This window comes from Adelges cooleyi, unplaced genomic scaffold (assembly GCF_023614345.1).
Source record: "Adelges cooleyi isolate 19-005CV unplaced genomic scaffold, UGA_ACOO_1.1 ACOO_flye_CR_arks_rails_tigmint_CR_PRNA_9, whole genome shotgun sequence".
Classification (NCBI taxonomy): Eukaryota; Metazoa; Arthropoda; class Insecta; order Hemiptera; family Adelgidae; genus Adelges; species Adelges cooleyi.
In genome coordinates this window covers 9,337,209-9,356,870 of record NW_026096579.1, presented here as the reverse complement: position 1 = coordinate 9,356,870, position 19,662 = coordinate 9,337,209, and the positions used below count along the sequence as shown (strand labels likewise).

Sequence of the window (19,662 nt, the reverse complement as noted above, 5' to 3'; positions counted from 1 at the left end):
TGACCGAGTAAAGCGAAATTCATCGACACTGATCTCAATATAAATACAAAAAGACGTGAATTTACCTAAGGTCGTATTTCAAGGGTACGCTAATTACACTGGATGCATTTCAATGTTGTTGTTCGTTTCGGAGTTGTGTGATTGTTTTGCTTAACGGTAGTAGTTCTGGTTTTTGGCTTATTGGTAAATATATACATATAATGTATATAACACCGGCCATGTTTATATAATTTGACCATAACCGGAAACATAATAATAATATGTAGTGTAATATTTATGTAGCACAACGTACATCGCAACTGTTCATTAAACGAGTGGCTTATTAGTTGTTTTCACATTAAATACGTTCGTACTTTTTTGCGAGGAGTTTGTAGGGTTTTCTACCTTAATACATTGTATACTTCTAACTTTTGTAGAATATAAAATAATTTTTGCTTGGATATAATATCCGATTTCCAACTTGCAACCCATGACATGCCATCACTGAAAATTTAATGTATATAAAGTTAAAAGTTATACACACAACATTATTATATTGTAGTAGGTTTTACATCCTCTTAGTCAGTCAGTAGTGAAGCTAAGATGTTGTTGGTTTTCATTGTTGGCCATTAAATGAAAATGGTGATAGAGAAGTGCCAGAACGCTGTAATGTCGAGACTTGAGGGTAAGTTTGAGAGTCATGTCAATAGCAGAATAATGGAGAGAGGGTGGTTTGCGCACTGATAATACAACAGAACTCTCGTTACAGAAGGACTTATGATGTACAGTTTCGGGGTAGGAACTATAAACCTAGGGGTGCTAAGCATACCCAAGCCTTCAATGGTGTTTATCGATAGTAGAAAGAAGAAAAACTAGTGACACTGGTTACAAACAAGGATTTAGAGTTTTATAGATGAGAATTATTTGACGGATGAGGTATTTAATACGAATATATTAAATATTAACCAAAAAAATGTTTTAACGTATATGACCTCAACTATCCAGTGTAGAACAAAATAATACCGTTGTACCGTATGTATCAAAGCATTAGCACAGTTAATAATATTCGTCTGAATGTTGTTCGGTGCATTGGTCATGCGATGAGATTTCTTTTTAATTGGAAAAACTTACTTGTACACATTAACCCGTAAAAATAGAACGACCGAATTGTGCAGAACGGTTGAGTTAGGCCACCGGTTTGTGGAGTGGATAATGAATACAGCGACCGCGTGTGATTTCTGGTCTATATATATATATATATGTAACGGATTCGGTCCAGCTATAATTATTTCAGAGATACAGTGTAGTGTGTGCGTGCAATCGTAATTAAAAAAAAAAACAGCCTAGCTATCGAAACTGTACTCATGTGGCGATTAGGTAAGGAGCATATTTAAAAATTGTCTACTATCCGACCATTTTTTCCCCCGGTTTTGGGGGTGAAATAACTGATTTTTTCAATTATTGATCCTCCAAAGTACCAACGATTTCGGATCTATAAAAGTTACTATTCGAGTAAATCGGCATATAAGAAAAAAATGTATAGTGTTTTCAGACACACAAAATTAAACACTTCACTATAAAACCAATACCTTCTCAGCTTCGCATCGAAAATAAAACAAATTAATTAATAGAAAATTCGAACGGATATCTCGTCCGTCGATCGACATACACATTTTTTTAGCAAAAAAAAACTCACGAGTGTGTATAAATCGATTACTAAATAAATCAGACATATGTAAATAGTAGGCATTCAGACGCGATAAATGACGTGTATCGCGATTATTGAAATGTATATACGGGAACGAATTACTTAATCGAATTCATACTGAATACTACTTCAAGTTTAATCAGAGCGTAGTAAATGACACGATGATGATGCAGCAGGATATTATTTTGTATTACATTATATTTGTTTAGCAACGATTATTAATGGACAAGTGGTGGGGACAATATTCGATTACTATTTTCATAACGGACAACAATACTTCAAGCATATGTTAAATACATTACGTATTTATTCCAGTTGTGTGCGTTTCAGTGTTACCGTTACAAGAAAAAACACATCTACATTATAGCTAAAACTCTTCTGGAGTGTACGGTATTTCATGGGTTTATGACGTTTTAGTTTGTTGGGCATGCATATAATCCAATAAAACTCTATACGATGTATTTTTTTGGGGATAATTACCAAACATTTGCCGGGCTTAAGCGAAAAATATCCTCTAGTTTTTTTTTATGACAATCGTAGATTAGGTATACTGTAAGCTTTAGAATTCAAACGACCGAAACCAAAATACAATAGAAAACACGGATCAACGCAATTTTGTATACTGTAGAGTAAAATAATCTAACAAAAAAAAAAATGTTTTCAAGGGCTTTAAATAAGATGACAGTCCATCAATATAATAATTAATTAGTTAACAATTTTATGTAACGTAGATAATACCTATTACAAATGGGTTTAACCTAGTATAAAGTAGTGATGGGAATCCGGATTTTCACAAAAACAAAACGCTATTTAAGCCACTTAAAAATTTTAAAAGTATTAAATATTTTAACACTATGAAGCTGTGCACCTTAGTAAAACATTTTTGATGAAAATCTAAAAATAAAACAAAACAAAAAAGCTAAATTGCTTTTGGATTTGTTAAAATCCGAAAATCCGAATCAATTTAAATGTTAAGTGTTATTATTACTTTTTTTTTTTTAACTTTCATCGAAACATTTTACTTAGGTAAACAGCTTTATATTTTAATCATTTTTAATATTTATAACAATTTTAAGTGGCTAAAATAGCGTTTTTTTTTTAAATCCGGATTTTCAGTTTCCCATCACTAGTACACCTCTCATAAAATATAATGCATAAAGTACACCTCTCACAGCAATTGTAGAGTGTGGATTTGAAGTATAATTACATTTTAAAATCGAAAAACCAAATAAAAACAATGTATCTTCATACAATTTGTGTTGCAATAGGAAATTTGATCAATTCATTTTCCCCTTTTTTTTTAATGCATATAACTTTTGTTATCTGCTTTCAGTTAAAAATTAAGTTCTCCTATAGCATATTAAGTATGTAAGTCTATAAATGTTTGCTATGGTATTAATAGGCGTTTTAAGTTATTTGTTTTTTTTTTGTATGTAGCAAAATATAACAGAACAAATATTATTAGAGAAGAATTTGTTCAAGTATTGTGTCGTTATTGTATTTAAAAAATGTGTTCACAATAACTGAATTTAAAATTAACTTTTACTTTTTTATGAAATAGAAAAAAAAATCTGTTTTATATGAGTTTAATGGTTTTGTGGGAAGCCACGAGATGGACATCTGTTAGACAATAAAACTGATGTTTAGGTCGAACTTTGCCTTAGGAATCATAAAAGAATATTTGACCGAATATACCTAAAGGTTGGAAATAATTTAATGTATTGTTTAGTTAAACATCAATAGTTAAAAACATCGTGTAAATATGATGTAATGACTAATGTGTTTTTATGTAAATTTGTTTTTATTTTCAGTGGAAGTTGAACTATTAATATTCATATGAAAAAAAAAACAGTTTTCTTCGTTCCACGGACGTAACAAAAAATTACACGCTTATACATTAATTACTAATAAAAAGTAAATTTAATGTACATTTTTAATAAAAACGTAATAGTTAAGGTTAGTTTTATGTTTTCAAGCACTTAGTGTCATAACCAAAAAATGATATTTTTAATGAGAATAATTTTACTGCAAACGCACAATTGCAATGCAACCTTGATTTTACGTTTTGTAATAATGTAAGAAATTTATTTTTCCGTTATTTTTTTCATTTACTTATTAAAAATTACTATTTTTTAATTTTATAATTGTAAAAATGTATTTTATGTTAATACAGTTTACAGTGAAAAACGATTGTTTATGGACTTAAGTATAATATAAATAGCCATACAACGGTTTGTTTATATTATGATTAATTTTACTTTTGACGTTTATTTTATATTTTTAATAACGTACAAATATTATATGATTTCCGTGATAAGAAAAATCGTTTCTGTAGGGTTGACGAAGTGTGTAGTGTCTTTTTTAATTAGTACAACATTTAATATTATCGTTACTAATTTTAAAATCGCGTTCGGCGGTGTCAAAAGATAATAATGACAATGGCAATAATCATAAATAAAATTACTAAACTGAGGCATAATGAGATTTTTAAAAAAACATGGCTCTCTACTAATTAAAGTCTACCGCTAATGTAATAAAATATCTTGGTTCTATATTCTGTGGTGAGATAATACAAACAATTTTTTAAATAACTCAAGTCGCAAAAGAGTGAATTTCCAGTTTGAAAAATTAACAAAGTAACAAACCACTTTCTTTGATTAAAAAGATAACATGAAACACTAATATATTGAAATACATAATATAAATTCATGTTTGCCCGATGTCAAAAAAAAAACCGTTAACCCAATTCATATTAAAAAACCTTTTATCTCTTTTCATAGGAGGTGAGGGGAGATATCGCTTTCGTATATTTTAACTGAACTGGACTTAAGCACAAAACTAGATTAGACCAGTCGATTGATATAACAGAAAACATGTATGATGTTTAATTTTCATAATTGTCCATGTCTTCAATTTTCAAACATTTAAATGATTCATAGTATAATTAAAACGCTAATTTTAAACGCAAACGCAGGTGATCGTTGTCATTAAATTTATTCCGAATGTATGTTATCTTAGCCATTTAGTAAGAAAAAAAATGAAAAAAAAGAAAATAACTAGTATTCTTTATTTGGATCGATTTATTCGGATTGATAGAGCAAATGATCAGAAAGTTTGTCCAAGAAGAGGAGCATTGAAAGGTTGTAAATCAGAAAGTCCATAACAATCTGAAATTCGTTTTTAAAGTTGGAGAAAAACATCTTGAAAAGTATGTCGGGTTTTCGAATTTTCGCTGCCAGTGCTTTAATATTTACTATATTATTTATTATGAAGTCGACATTCATTCGCATCGAAAAAAATATTTACTTTTTTAAGCGTCGTCTTACTAAATATTTTAGGGTGAAAACATGTGAATCGTTGTTTCGCTCAAGTCCGTCGTACACTGTTGTAGTGTTTATAATCGATTAACAATAACTACCACCTAATAGCTGTTCATTTTCAATTTCATAAAATGTATTGCGTTTTCCCAGCTTAAGGAAGTTAAATAATGAAATTATTCAGAGTAAGTTCCATTAATAAAAAACCAGTACTTTGGGGTCGTGTGGTCAGTGGGGATAGAGCATATTGAGACGGGAGATGTCACAGGTCTATAGGAATTAATACAACTGAAAGTAATGAAAATCACTTTCAAATTAAGGCTTCGATGCCAATCTGTAGATGTCAGAAATACTTATGTCTTAGATTAAATAAAAAAATAAGTAAATGTTTTGGGTGTTTTTCTCAATTTTGAAGCGGAAGGGGGGATTTTTTTTTTAATTTTTAGCCCAAAAAAGTACTTTTATGGTGCGATTACTGATCTATAGTGGTGCTGCATGAAGAAATTGGTTTAAAACATATCGTAGGTCAAACAGAAAAAAGTGAAAAAATAAATACACATTGTAAAAAACAAATACCTCAAGCACAAATTCATTGTGTTCAGTGTTTCCCGGACAACATTTTTCTCGTTCAGGGTAGATTGCATTTTTCCAGAGTATTATTATCTACAAAAATGCGAAAATAAACTTGTCGAACTAATGATGTGTTTTGACTTTTTTCCAAGTGGCAGGAAATCTTTCTGGACAAAACTAGATGTGTTTTTATTTTTCCAATTATGACAAACTCGGGCATCTATTCAAATTGTTCAGTCACGCACTATATTGAATCGTTTAACTATTAAATTATAATATAACGTTAATAATAATAATTATTATGGAAGCGAAAAAACGAGACTGGTTTTTTACTCACAAAGTTATTACAGGTATAGAATTAATTTTCTAGATTCTAATAGAACCGTATTGGTAAACTTGTTCAACTAATAACACAATATATAACACAAGCGCCCTTCATATTGTCGGCTTGTATGTTATTATGTAATTATTATCGATGTTGATGATAAAAATTTTCAATTGGACACTATATTTACTTATAAAATTATCTTGATCGTTAAAATTCAAACTGGCATTGCGAGTTTTCAATTTTTTTAAGAGATAAACATTTTAATACATTTTTTTAGCGTTTCTATTTGTATTTTTTATTTTCTTGTGTTTGACCCTCAATATCTTTTAAACTGCTGAACCAATTTCATCATGTAGCTATCGGAAATTATATTTGAAAAGTACTATAGGCGGCCAAAAATTAAAAAGATTCTCCTCTTCCCCTTCCAAATTGAGAAAAGTACCCAACAAATTTACTAAAATTCGACGTGCTATTACTACTATATGCAATATTTGTGTTTTTGTATTTGCAGTTTTACTCGTGTAAAATATTGTGTTGTAACTTTTACTGTACAACAACCAAGGCGATTCGAGGTCGATGTTATAATGTTGAAATTATTTAAATGCAAACTGGCACGTTTTATATATAATTAAGCCCTTGGGTCGACCGTCGTTGAAAATAGGGTAAAGTCGATGTTATAGTTATGCTGAGGAAGTATACATTAATAAACCCTTCATAAGACAAAGGGTGTTTACATTTTACAACATTGTTGTTTTTGTACTCAGAGTATATTTGTTATTTACGTTACATGTATCACAGTGCAAAATCGTTCTCTATTTAAATATAATATTGTATGTAACCTATTGTATAAATATTTCTGTAGATTGGCATGTGCGATATCTAAATATCGTATTTTAAAATTAACCGTTTTCGATTAAACATCGTCAATTCAACAAATTAATCGACTTAATCTATGTATCATTTTATTTGTCAAATGTTTTTTCTAGTACTTTTTTTTCATTTGTATTAAAATATTCAGAAAACTTATTTAGAGTTACAAGCATCTTAGGTAGACCTTTTTCTCCCTCTCCCACTTACACTGAAGTAAAGGTAAGAACATTAACTTAAAAGTTCTCTATAATTATTAATCGCCTATCTTGATAGTACATTTAAAACAAATTTATAATTTTAATATTATAATAAAGTAATTAATATTTCAATCCTTTAACCATAAAATAATATACTCTGCGTATACGTAATTCGGCAACAATGTTATCATCTTCAGCGTTAACGATAGACTGAATATTATGACTGTAACATCATGTTTATTATTTTGAAAATATATATATATATTTAAAAAATACGAATGTTGATTTAAATTTCAACACTTTTGTAATAATTAATGTGTTAAAGTAATTGAATGGCGTTATGCAGAAAGCAACCAACCCCCCAAAAAAAATCGAGATTTTAGTTTAACTAGTGTGGTATATTACACTAGTTAAACTAAAATCTCGATTTTTTTTGTGGGTTGGTTGCTTTCTGCATAACGCCATTCAATTGCGCTTATTATTGGATTTATTATACATTATACGCCCATGGTAAATACCATATTTGAGCCGAATCACAAATGCCAACTATACATTTCTTTGTAGAAAAAATATATCATATAACCGCTCTGTTTCGAATAGAATGAAAATTAGGACGTGATAAATTATTAAAAATGGAACACGCTGTAAACAATAAGCATAGCGCGGGTAAAAAAGTTGAAACCGCTATTTAATTGTCAAGAGTCGAGGATGATTTAGTTTTGAAAAAAATAAAAGAGTTATTCGATTCGAGTTTTTTAAATCGCCACTTGCAAAATAAAATATAATAAAAGCTTTAAAAAAGGATTTTTTATTTTTATTTCGACGAATTTGTTTTTCTTCGCTGACTGTACCAAAAAAAAAAAATAATAAAGTATGGCCTTTAGTTATTAAAACGGAATACGTGTAGGAAAAAAAAGCGCAGGAAGTATATTTTAATAAATTACTTTTTTATAAAAATAGAATCAATTGTTATAGCCCCATCGGAGGACCGAGGTTTGAATACATGATGAGAGTTGACGTGACGGCAATAGTATTACAAAAAAGGAAACAATAATCTCTTTAATTTCATTTATATATATAGTATTTTTTATTCTATACCTATGATATTATATGTATAATATATGGAATTTATTCTCTAAAATCTCTCGAGGAACGTGACTTTTTTTATTCTGTAAGAATCGAACAAAAAAATATTCTATTCGGAGTTACACGCGTAACACTGTAGTGTCAATTTAGCACGTTCTTAGATGTATATTTTCTGCTTGTTCAGTCCTTCGTTTGGGTAAAAGGAACGAGGCGTTCGTATATAATAATAATGGCCATCATAATGTTATTATTGTGATCGAATTGAACGTGAACGAGCTTGAGTTCAACTTGAGTTGAGTATGTGTGTTAAAAAATGTAAAAATATTTCGGTTGGTTAAGTCGAATTGATTCAAAAAACGGTTATGTTCTTATTAAAACGCAGGTTAATAAATATGCTTCGGTTAATCTAACGTAAAATCGTTTTCAGATTCAACGGTCTGGATTAGAGGTCCCTATTACACGTGTATTCGATTACACGTGAAACACGTGTAATTAACATACACGTGTATTCAAAAAAGTTTATTTTTGTTATTAATTTTAGTTTTACGTTTAATATCACGTCTATTTAATCATACGAACTCAAACACAAGCATAATTGTGTAAATACGTTAACTCAAACTAAAATTTTTAACAAAATAATTTTTTTTAAATACACGTGTATTTAAATTACACGTTTAAAATCACAGGCACTAGTCTGGATAACAAAATCGCGTTGTTCCTTCAAAAAAATAGATGGAAACAAATTTTCCCTTTTATTGTAATTACTAGTATTGTCCTATTTAACCCCTCCAAAGAAAATAGGTCATCTCCTTCAGGCCTTTTTCAAACTGCGTACTATTGTAATGGCACAACGAAGTTCGAAGTGTACCATCAAGTAAAATGTTCCATTGCGATTTTGTGCACACAAAATATTGTCACATAAAGGCTTACCATACAACATATGATAAAACACTTTTAATTATTCGTACGTCAGTATCATATGTATGTGCACGTTTAGAAACGAAAGCGTTAAGAGAAGTCGCTTAAGACACTGTATAATGAAAAAAAAACCGTCAATTTAAATTAGGGTTGAGTATAGAGATTAGATAGGCATTAGTTATTAAAAAATATTTCATAAATAACAAAAAATGAACTTCTACGGTGTAAGTTTTCCGTTGGTCACAGGCAAATTAATCTGTGACGGCATATGATAACAGAGTCTGTAACTGATGGTAACAATAATAATTACTTATTGTAATAATTAAATACAGAGTAGATAGAAACGTAGAACATTCTACTAACCGTTCATTTCCAAACGGACACGCATCGGTTATGATTTCATTATAGTAGTTTAGCCTAAAACAAATAATTTACATGTATACAAAATAAGTTAGTAAGTTATTTATTTTACACACAGCGGTGTGAAAAATATAAGAATTTTGTGTATCTAATTAATTGGATATTTTGGTTTAAGCAAACAAAAATAATGAATTAATATGAACTGTACTATATGTATATATATATATATATATATTTTTTTTAAGAAACGTACCACAATTGTTTATTTATTTATCATTTATTAAAAATCAAACAGCAATCCAACGACGCATAGGTAAAGTTTGACACACCGGAAACACTATTGAATGAAAACCACGTATGACAATGAACAACAGATATGTAATTAATAATAATAATTTTACGTTTAATTTAATTTAAGTAAAGTACAAACTCGCCGTCACCGTTATTATTTGATACGATAACGTTCTGACATGATAAAAACGCGCGCTAACGCTATGCGCTGCCTAAGCCGCCTCAGATTCTTTTCCATGAGCAAGATGTATTATATTTTCTTTTCTTAGGTCAAATATAGTGTACCGCGATAAGATTTTAACATTTTATTACATGTGATTTGACTGACGGTAAAAACTGTCACTTAAAAAAAAAATCAAGTCAGAAACCTGAAATCTGGTTCGCAGGACTTGATTCTCTCGCAATTAGCAACCTAGAAATTTACACCGGTTTAAGTGCAATCTCTGCCTTCTTTTTTTGGGGTTTTCCTTTATGAAAAATAAGGTTGGCGACAGATTTTATGGAAAAATTGTACATTATAAATACATTATAGAACTACTTTCAGTCTAATTTTCAGACCTGAAGCCCTAAAACTACACCTAAAAAAGTGAAATAATAAAAAAGTTTTTACCGCTATAAGGTTTTTAATGTTTAGTTTTTGTGTCACCATATATACCTGAAGAATACTTCAAAGAAATTTGGAACTAATTAAACTATTTTTAAAAAAGTTACAGCACGCAGTAATTTCAAGTTGAAAAATATGTAAAATTAATCGGTGCTTTTCTCGATTTTGAAGGGGAGGGGGTAAACTTTTAAACATATTTGAACTATTTAGGTATTTTCCAGGTACAATAGCTAATCTACAGAGGAGCTAGATGGAGAAATCGGTTCAGCGGTTAAAAATATACCATGCGTGGATCCACACAAAAAAAAAAAATGAAAAAAAACTCATAATTTAAAAAAAACAATACTTCCTTAGCTACGCATCAGAGCTAAAATATAGTAAAACCTCAATTGATTCTGTTTTAAAAAATTATATTTTTACATGTTTAATGGGTTTCTCAAACGACTAATTCCAATACTGAAAGCCAATTGATTTTCTCGGCTCGTATCTGCCCTATATTATAATATTATGATGGTGTCGATCGCGTGGGACATGACAGTCGTCGGGTAAAGGAAAAAAAAATTTTGTGAAGGTCGGATTCGTACTAGGGTTAATTAATCGTTCACGGTTCAAATGAGCCGTATAGCACCGATTGCCGCTGACGTAATCGGACGTAGGGGAGGCAAAATCCCCAATGGTTAATATAGATAAATGAAATCTACCGTATTTCCGTCTCGATTTTCCAACACTTAATTGATTGAATACGTTTCGGGTTTCAATAAAACAGATATTTACCCGGACTTCGTTATTCACACCTCTTTCACACTATATACTCGTATAAAAAAAAATGGTGGTGATTCGTTAAGAATGAGACACACATTTTCTTGTCAAATAATTAAAATTTGTTGTTTTTTCTTTTTAAAAATACTTTTGCGTTGTTTTTTAAATATTGGTAAATATTAAACATTTTTTGATTTTTTTCCAGAGGTGTCTAAACTTTTAAAACTTGAATAGTTATAACATTTAAAATTTAGGACGGAGTGGGAACGGTGGAGTGTATGTTTTTTTTTATATGTCGTATGACGCGTAGCACTCCACTTTTTGTCCTAAATTTTAAACTTTAGTAACTTCAAAAGTAAATATCCAAAACCTAGTTATCGATCAGTCAAAATTGTCATCAAGTTATTCTTAATTGAGATAGTTATTTAAGTATATACGTTTCAAAAGTGCCAACGTGCAATTTTCTCTTTTGGTTTTTTCTTTATTAAAAAATAAGTTAGTCTTCACATTTTTAATAAAGTCATAAATGTCAAAGTCCCACAGTAGATCTACCTTAAATATAATTTTCAGACCTTAAGCTCTAAAACTTCACTCGATAAAGATAAATAAATAAAAATGCTCCATCTCTTCTAGGGGAAAGGGTTTATCATATTTTTTTGTTTGTCAACGTTTATCGATAGTCTATAATAGAATATTCCATACAAAATTTGAAACTAACTCGGCTGTTCTAAAAAAATGTATAGCGTTAAGGTGTTTTTGTTCGATTTTGAGGTAAACTTTGATAATTGTTGGTGTCATAAAACCACTTTTTGGGTACAATTTCTCCTCTAAACACTTGCCAGACGATCTAATCAGTTCAGCGACTTAGAAGTTATCCTATATCCAATACAAAAATAATACATTTTAAAAACAATAGCTCATCTCAACACCGCATTGATGCTAAAAATAACGAGCTTTAAGATTATTGGCCGTAACGCATATCGAACTAATTCATATGCGCCGCATGGTTTAAGCTTTACAGTACAGAAAATCAGTTTTTAAAAATTTCCGTTTCCCAGTAGAATATGATATTATTCGTTTTTTTAACATTGACAGTATGTTGTTTTTTCAATAAGTGTTTTTATTTTATAACTCTTTACAGTGCCTTATAACTTTTTTAAAAATATCAATAAAACAAAATATATAAAGCCCAAAAAAAGAAGGGATGGAAACTTTTTATTTGTTAATTTTTTTTTTGCCTAGTTTAGTAATTAAGTCTTGAAATTAGGCCTCAGGTAGATCTAGATTAAGCCTATAACATACACAATTTTATTAAAAATCTGTTGTAAAATTTGTTTTATAAAGGAAAAACTGAAAAAAAGGTAGAATTATACTTTTGATCACTGTACATTTTTGGATTGCGTTGTATGAGTGAACCAACAGTCAATAAATATTTGAAAATATTTTAATTATGTTGTTAATTACCATATATGGGTAACATCGGCAAAAAATTATCTTAGGTAGACGATCAACCCTAATTTTACGTATAAAATATAATTAATTTTAAGCATATTACAGCTTTTACAATGCTTAATCGATTTTGGTATTTCTACTATCTAAAGATTAACATCGAAGCGCTTAGCTTAAAATAATATTATCATTTTCACTTTCTGTAGACATGTGACCTCTTCCGCCCCAATATGCCACGTCCTCACTATACTCTGACCGCTTATTACTGGATTTTTTATTTTTGTTCCACTGCCACAAGATCGTTATTTAGTCGGTAAAACGTTGTCCGTTTTCCGGTAAAAACGTTTTATAAATGTGACAAATGTTTGGCAAAAACCCGTTTGTCTCGTCGTTTGCCGGAAGTATCCGTTTTCTATGTCGTCATAAGATTTGTGCTTTGTCTGGAAATCATTAACCGAAACAGTGACGGCAGCCAAACTAGGAAAATATACGCACCACGTTTTGTGTCTCATGTGAAACTTATGGTATGTACATGCAAGGTGATTGGTTAACTGTGACACAGTCAATATCATAAAAGATAGAAGCCTATTTCTAGTTATTATTTTTCATACTTTTATAGTTAATAGTTCAATGATCAATAGTATTAAAGTAGTGTGTTTTTTGTATGTTATATACCAACAAGTATTACACAATTTTGATTACATAGAATGGTCCAAATTCAGTTCTATTAAGATATTAGAAACTTGCAACCCGCCCACCCTCAAAAAAGTCGTATTCCCAAACATTGTTCCTTTAAAAATTATAGAACTTGAACAAAATAATTGTTAATTTTTCAATTATATTTTCTCTTATTAGGTATTAATTATTCTCTTATGCCTGTTTTAATTCAGCACAGTTTACTTTATGTATTATATTACACCGTATACTATTAAACTTTTGAGTTTGGGATACAGAAGTATTAGTATCAGTGCATGATTTTTTTGTTGTCACGTATCCTACGATATCACGGACTATGAAGCATGCTACCCACGTGCAGTAAGTATGTTAAGTATGATATTACTTACTTGGCGCAGTGTTAACACGTTTCTCGGGTTTCTACCGCCATGTAGTTTGGTGGGATATAAGTAAAAATAAGGAGCTTAAAAACTGCTTTGTTACATACATTTTCTTAGGATATTTTATTTTATTTTCATCAAGAGTAAGACCTAATCGCTTTTGTACGCTTTTTGGTTGTCGCTCGGTTAAGTCAAAAAATTGCTTTTTATCATTAGAATATCATTATGGTGATTAAAGGTAATTAAAAAAATGTTTCCCAATAAATTCTTAGCATTTTATATTTGTATGAATGTTGTCAAGTTTGGAGAGGAGACTTTTCTAAAGGACAGAGCAGTTTTAACATAAAAATACATCTATAATTAATTACAAATAGTCAAACATTCATCTAGTTTTTGGCACTGTAGATTTTGTCAGTTATTACAATTTTTGAGTTTTATGTTCAATATAACTGAGTTTCTAATAACTTCATCGAAAATCGCCCACGTCAAAATAAACAAGAAAAAATGTTGTTTATTAATTTTATAAAAATCCGGTCATTATTAATTAATTCCTTATTTAAATAAACAATAATAATTAATTTTAAAAGAATATTATAGTATTTCATAATTATTTATAGTTTTCAAATAATGGTTTATTATTTATTTTAAAAATGTTCAATTTTGATACTATTATTTGTATATAATCTGATCAGTTCCTCAGAAAAGTTCATTTTTCAAAACATGTTTTACTACTAGTTTACTACTAGTTAATACTAGTTAAAGTGACTTTAACTGTTAAACTCCGTGTTAAGATTCGGAAACAAAAATTATAAATATCAATATGGGAGATTACGACTTGGATAATTTTTTTATTAATTTATCTGAATATAAAATATTTTAAACTGAATTGTCTTGACTGTGAAATGCAGTGAACTAGCGTTACACGTTCACTTGTTTGCAATTAATAAGTTATTGATATCTATTAGGGAAAAATAAAGAAATAATTAGCAATATCGCAATAATTATTGCGAGTCACTCGATTTGTGTTGTGTTGAGAAAAACCTCAGCCAATATACAAGGTGTACCAGGGTTAGTTTGCTGATTTATATAAAAATCCTTCATATAATATTTTGCTAGATCATCGTGATACCCCCTGTATGTTATGTAGTTAAACGTGCTGCGCTCGATTAACGGGTTTTTCTAAAATAACGGTGTGTCGTTAATGTGATTAAATATACTTATAAAATTATCATACTCAGGTTGTAATACATTATTAATAAAGAGTAATTAACTATGTAGGCTAAGTGTTAAAATAACTATACATATATTATTTCGATTGTACTTGTGAGTAACCTGTTGTAAACGCATTCTCGATTAATTAGGTACTATAATGATCAATACAAATATTTTGATAGACATTAATATGAATAATCCAGTTTCTCTGTAAAGTCAATTTATTACATACAACCGTCTTTTATCGTAATTAAAAATATAAATGTTAGACTAAGACGACAATAATTCGAATTTTCGCCAAAAAAACAGGGTTATCAAAACGCATGCTAACTCGCGTTTTTGCACAAATTGGAATTTTTCGAATTTCAATCATTTTCTTGTTAAGTATTGTATTAAAACCATTTTTTTTACTATATTTCTATTTAAACATGTCTTTATAAATATTGCATTTTTTCAAGAGTTGAAATGGTATTTATCTAATGCTAATTTAACCAAGTGTCTTTTTTTTTAATTTCAAAATTGTTTTTTGGTTTACACTAATAGTTTCTTTAAAACTATTTTATAAAAGATTCGGTGTGGGAGGGCAGTTTAAGTTCTCGTCTTTACAAAAAACCTAAGAAAACATTTTCATTTGAACAGGACAAATTTTAAGATTAGAAGAAAAATAAATTTTAATAATAATAAAATAAATATTAGCTGTTGTTTTAATAATTGCCGCTTTACCAAAATGTACATGTATTATTTTTTATTCAGCAAAAATAATTTTTTCTGAAATGTGATACAAATGGAATTTCCAGTTAATATCTTATGCATTCCAGATGTTCCTTGTACATAATATATTGTTATAAAATGTGTAAAAGATAATAAATTTTATCTGTCGTAGCATAAAATATAAAAAATTGTACTTTCAGTTTGTCATTTATTAATTTGTTTGCTTCACTAGATTAATAATAAATCCATTAGTTTATTTTGTTTCAACAAGAACGAATAAAAGTAATTCTTATTTTTTGTCGACGTGACTACATTGGAGTCGGTTTACTTCGTAATACTAAATAATAAAAGTATTACGTTAAAAGTCTTATGCTGGGTCGGAAAACATCCATTAGGGTTTTTACGGATTTCCAAATCGTTTGGGTCCATTTCATTTAAATGGACCGTTAAAATTGTTTAAAATAGTATTAACAACATCAAATATATTTTAAGTTATATTAGTTAAATCATAAAAGTGAGTACATTTTTATTAGTTAAACATTTTTTTGTAGCTAATTGTGGATTTTGAAAATACTACTACACCACTAATATGTCCATAGAAATTTGCTTGCGTTTAATTTATTAAAAACTAATTACAATTGAATAATTCTTACTCGTGCGATAGCAAACTTGTTTTTCTTTTGATGAACAATAATTGGACTTTTCGGATGCTTTTACATTGTTATATATCTATACGGTGTACCCACGTCGTGACGTCGGAAGAGACTATTATGGAAGTTTTGCTTTCGGCCAATTATTAAACGGCTGGCTTACCAGAGCAAATCTTATGCGTTCAGCCATCTTATATTATTATTATATCTATAGTCTGGTATTCGTCGTAATAGGTTTGCGCAAAATCTTTGATTGCCTAATATGTACGATATTAAACAACTTAATTTCCGATCCTAATAATTACATACTAAACCGCACATCAGAATGACTCATAAGTAGGGCGGGTTCTAACAGGTCGTTTATTGAGCTTATACGTTGCAAAGTAAACGCCTCATGTTAATAATTTGTTGGTTTCTACGTTTCAGATCGGAAGTTTACAAGGATTTTACCTCTTCGAACACAAACATGTACACAAACGGTCGCTGGAATTCAGCACTGTTCACCACGAGAAGCTCATGGAAGAACCGGAGGTAAATATTTTATTGGCAAAATTTGAACTAAAAAAAAAAAAATTCACCCCTTAGTGAGGTAACCAAAAATTATTATCGACCAGTTATTATTTTCATTAATCATTATGTTTATAACGGGCAAATCTAATATATAAGTCGCTGTTTGACTTTTAAAACACATCGTTTGGTAAACAATATTTTTCACTTGAATATTAAATAAAATATTTGATCATTATGTATAATAACAATTAACCCTGATTGTATTTCAATTGTAGTTATTAATATCGGATAGTTGATTTATTTTCCCACATAATTTATAACAATTATTTTAGTAGTTTTGGATTTCAATACAAAGTGCATCTTACTCCTTAAGATTGCGCTAATATATCTGTTGTAATTTTACATTGTTTTATGAAATAAGTTTTAAAAACTTTAAATAAAACTCAAGAATTTTAAAATATTTATCAATCAATTTTAATCCCTAAATATCATGTTTTCGATAACGTAAACATTATTTTTGATCCCTTTTTCTATCTTACTTTTAGTTTTTATCTTATCCGTTTTCCTTTATAACCAATTCATTGAATTTGACCAAATCGATTTAAAATTACTTAACTAAAGCAATGTTTTTTTTTTACGGTAGTGGCACTCGAGTAATAATTGAATATTCGCTATTGTGTCAAAGGCAAAGCGAAAAAATATATTATTATTAAAATGCAAAATTATGTATTTTAGTATTTTTTTTTTTTTAAATTACTTTTATCGCACAAAATTATTGTTTTCTTTTGTCTGAGCATTGTAATATTTTTCAACTTAACGGATATTGGGTTTAGGTTCGAGCACCGAGCAGATACGATGACTAATTTGAATGGATTTTCAAAAGATATTGTTTTAACGTTTGTTCTTGTTTCAATATAAGTCTGAATAAATAATAATAAAACGCCAATGAAAAATGTTTCGTTTCCTCTCTTCGCCTCTTCGACGTGTATACCTATAGGTTTTTCGTTTTTAATTCCGGACTGGATATTACTTTTTGTTATTAAAATTTCCTTACTGCAGTTGTCGAACAAGCTGTGTACAACGGAATGGCGATAGACCGATATAATGCGACGATAGTATCTTTTAAAACGCAATGCTGTTTTTTACTGAACTAAAATAAGTGATTAAATAATTTTCAAATAATTTGTTATAAAAGTATTGTAAAAACTGTAATGTGCTTAAAATAATATTTTGTATGTAAAATTAGGGTTAATTAATAACATAATTAAAATATTTTCTAATATCTATTGACTGTTGGTTCATTCACATAATTATTAAGCTAAAAATGTATAACGGTCAAAGTACAATTATTTCATTTTTTTTAGGGGAGGTTTTCTTTTATGAAAAACAAGTTTGATTACTGTTTTCTAACATAGTCGTATATGTTACAGTCCTACTCGAGATCAACCTTTGGTTTATTTCTAGGCTTTCGCTCGAAAAATAGAAATACAGAAACAGTTTCCACCCATTTTAAGGGAAAGAGGTTATAATGTTTTTTGGTTTGTCAACGTTTATAGATAGTACTTCATTTAAAAACTATCCAACACAAATTTGGAATTAGTTCGACTAATTTAAAAAAAAATTGTAGAGTGCCAAATCCTAACTAATCATTTTTTGGGCGTCTTTCTCAATTTTGAAGAGGGAAGTGTTATTTTTTTTTATTTTTAGCCCCAAAAGTATCTTTTGGGTACGATTTTTGATCTACAGAGTTGTCACTTGAAGAAATCGGTCCTGCGGTTTAGACACAAAAAATAAAATAAAAACACATCACTATAAAAACAATACCTTCTTATCAACTACGCATCGAAGCTAAAATATGAGCAACTCGTTAAACATGCGAATTTATGTGATGTTGAATTCTAAGAGAAACAAGTGGTATTCTCACCAAGTATTATCAGTTTTTAACACATCTGAGAGTTAAAGCTATTAAGGGATATTAATTGTTTTACATATTTTGAAATAAACAAATCAAATTACCTGTACCGTTGATTATATACAGATAAATTCTACGGATAAGCGTTACACAAGAATGGCGACCGATTTTGTGTATACTTCAAAATAATACTCCAAAATTCAGTTCCTATACAATTAGAGGACGTAACATCCATTACATAGAGGACTAAATTATGTAAAACCAGTGGTCGATCCGATCCGACTTCACTCGCTCGGTTTGTTTTTTAATTATTGGCAATACTTTAAGTAGGTATAGGCACGTTATCATATAGTTGTGTGTTTATTCCGAATCCAGACCTTGGATTTTCCATATATTTATGAAACCTACATATTTGCTATATTCAAATATTCGCTCGTACGTTGGATTTCGTGTCCGTGCACCTGAAATTAGTTTAAAAATTGATTTTAACGGTATATTTTTTATTATAAAAAAAAATTGTCTGTTACACATCGGTTTAACCTTCAGTCTGATTTTTTCAGCTCATGTATAATTCCTGAAACAAAAAAATAATATAACAAATTTTCCGATCGTTTTACCAAAAACTGTCCACATAAATTGTATTATACTTTGTCTTTTAATTAAGGATGTTATTTACACACATGAACGTTTACGCTTTTTCTTTTACAACAACAAACATTTATTTTTTATTTAGCATGATAGTCTACTTTTCCAAGACAAATGTTCGGTTCTCTGAGAAATAGTTAAATCGCAAACATACTACAAAATAAATTCGTTTCCGTCTCGTTTTCTCATTGATCGATGAAGTCGCTTTACTTTTAACTAAATTATATCAAAGTTAATTGGAGACGTGCGCACCTTAATCAACTCTTAAGTCAATACGATTATGTGTACTCGGAATAATATAGTCTTGATTGTCCCGGTATCGACAGTTGTAAAAGTCTTAATCTGATCTGTTTCAATTAGTTTATTGTACTTTTATGGCGCCACAACACGTTCCGTAAAAACCAGCGGCCATAAAATGTGATCAGTACCGGACAACAAGAATGCGTCAGCATTTTGCGAAAATGTTAACAAAAATTATGTCAAGAAGAATGAAAAGTAAGATCGAAGCTATACTGTCAGAGGACCTGTTTG

At 29.4% G+C, this 19,662-nt stretch overlaps 1 protein-coding gene across 2 annotated transcripts in view; it reads left to right on the top strand.

Annotated features, from left to right (window-relative positions):
- LOC126847150 (furin-like protease 2) overlaps nt 1-19,662 on the top strand; it is a 117,338-nt gene that overhangs the window by 37,704 nt on the left and 59,972 nt on the right. For both annotated transcript variants that reach the window (XM_050587244.1, XM_050587243.1), the window contains exon 3: nt 16,491-16,595. In XM_050587244.1, the coding sequence (XP_050443201.1) occupies nt 16,491-16,595 (105 nt within the window). The remainder of the gene's footprint in view (nt 1-16,490; nt 16,596-19,662) is intronic.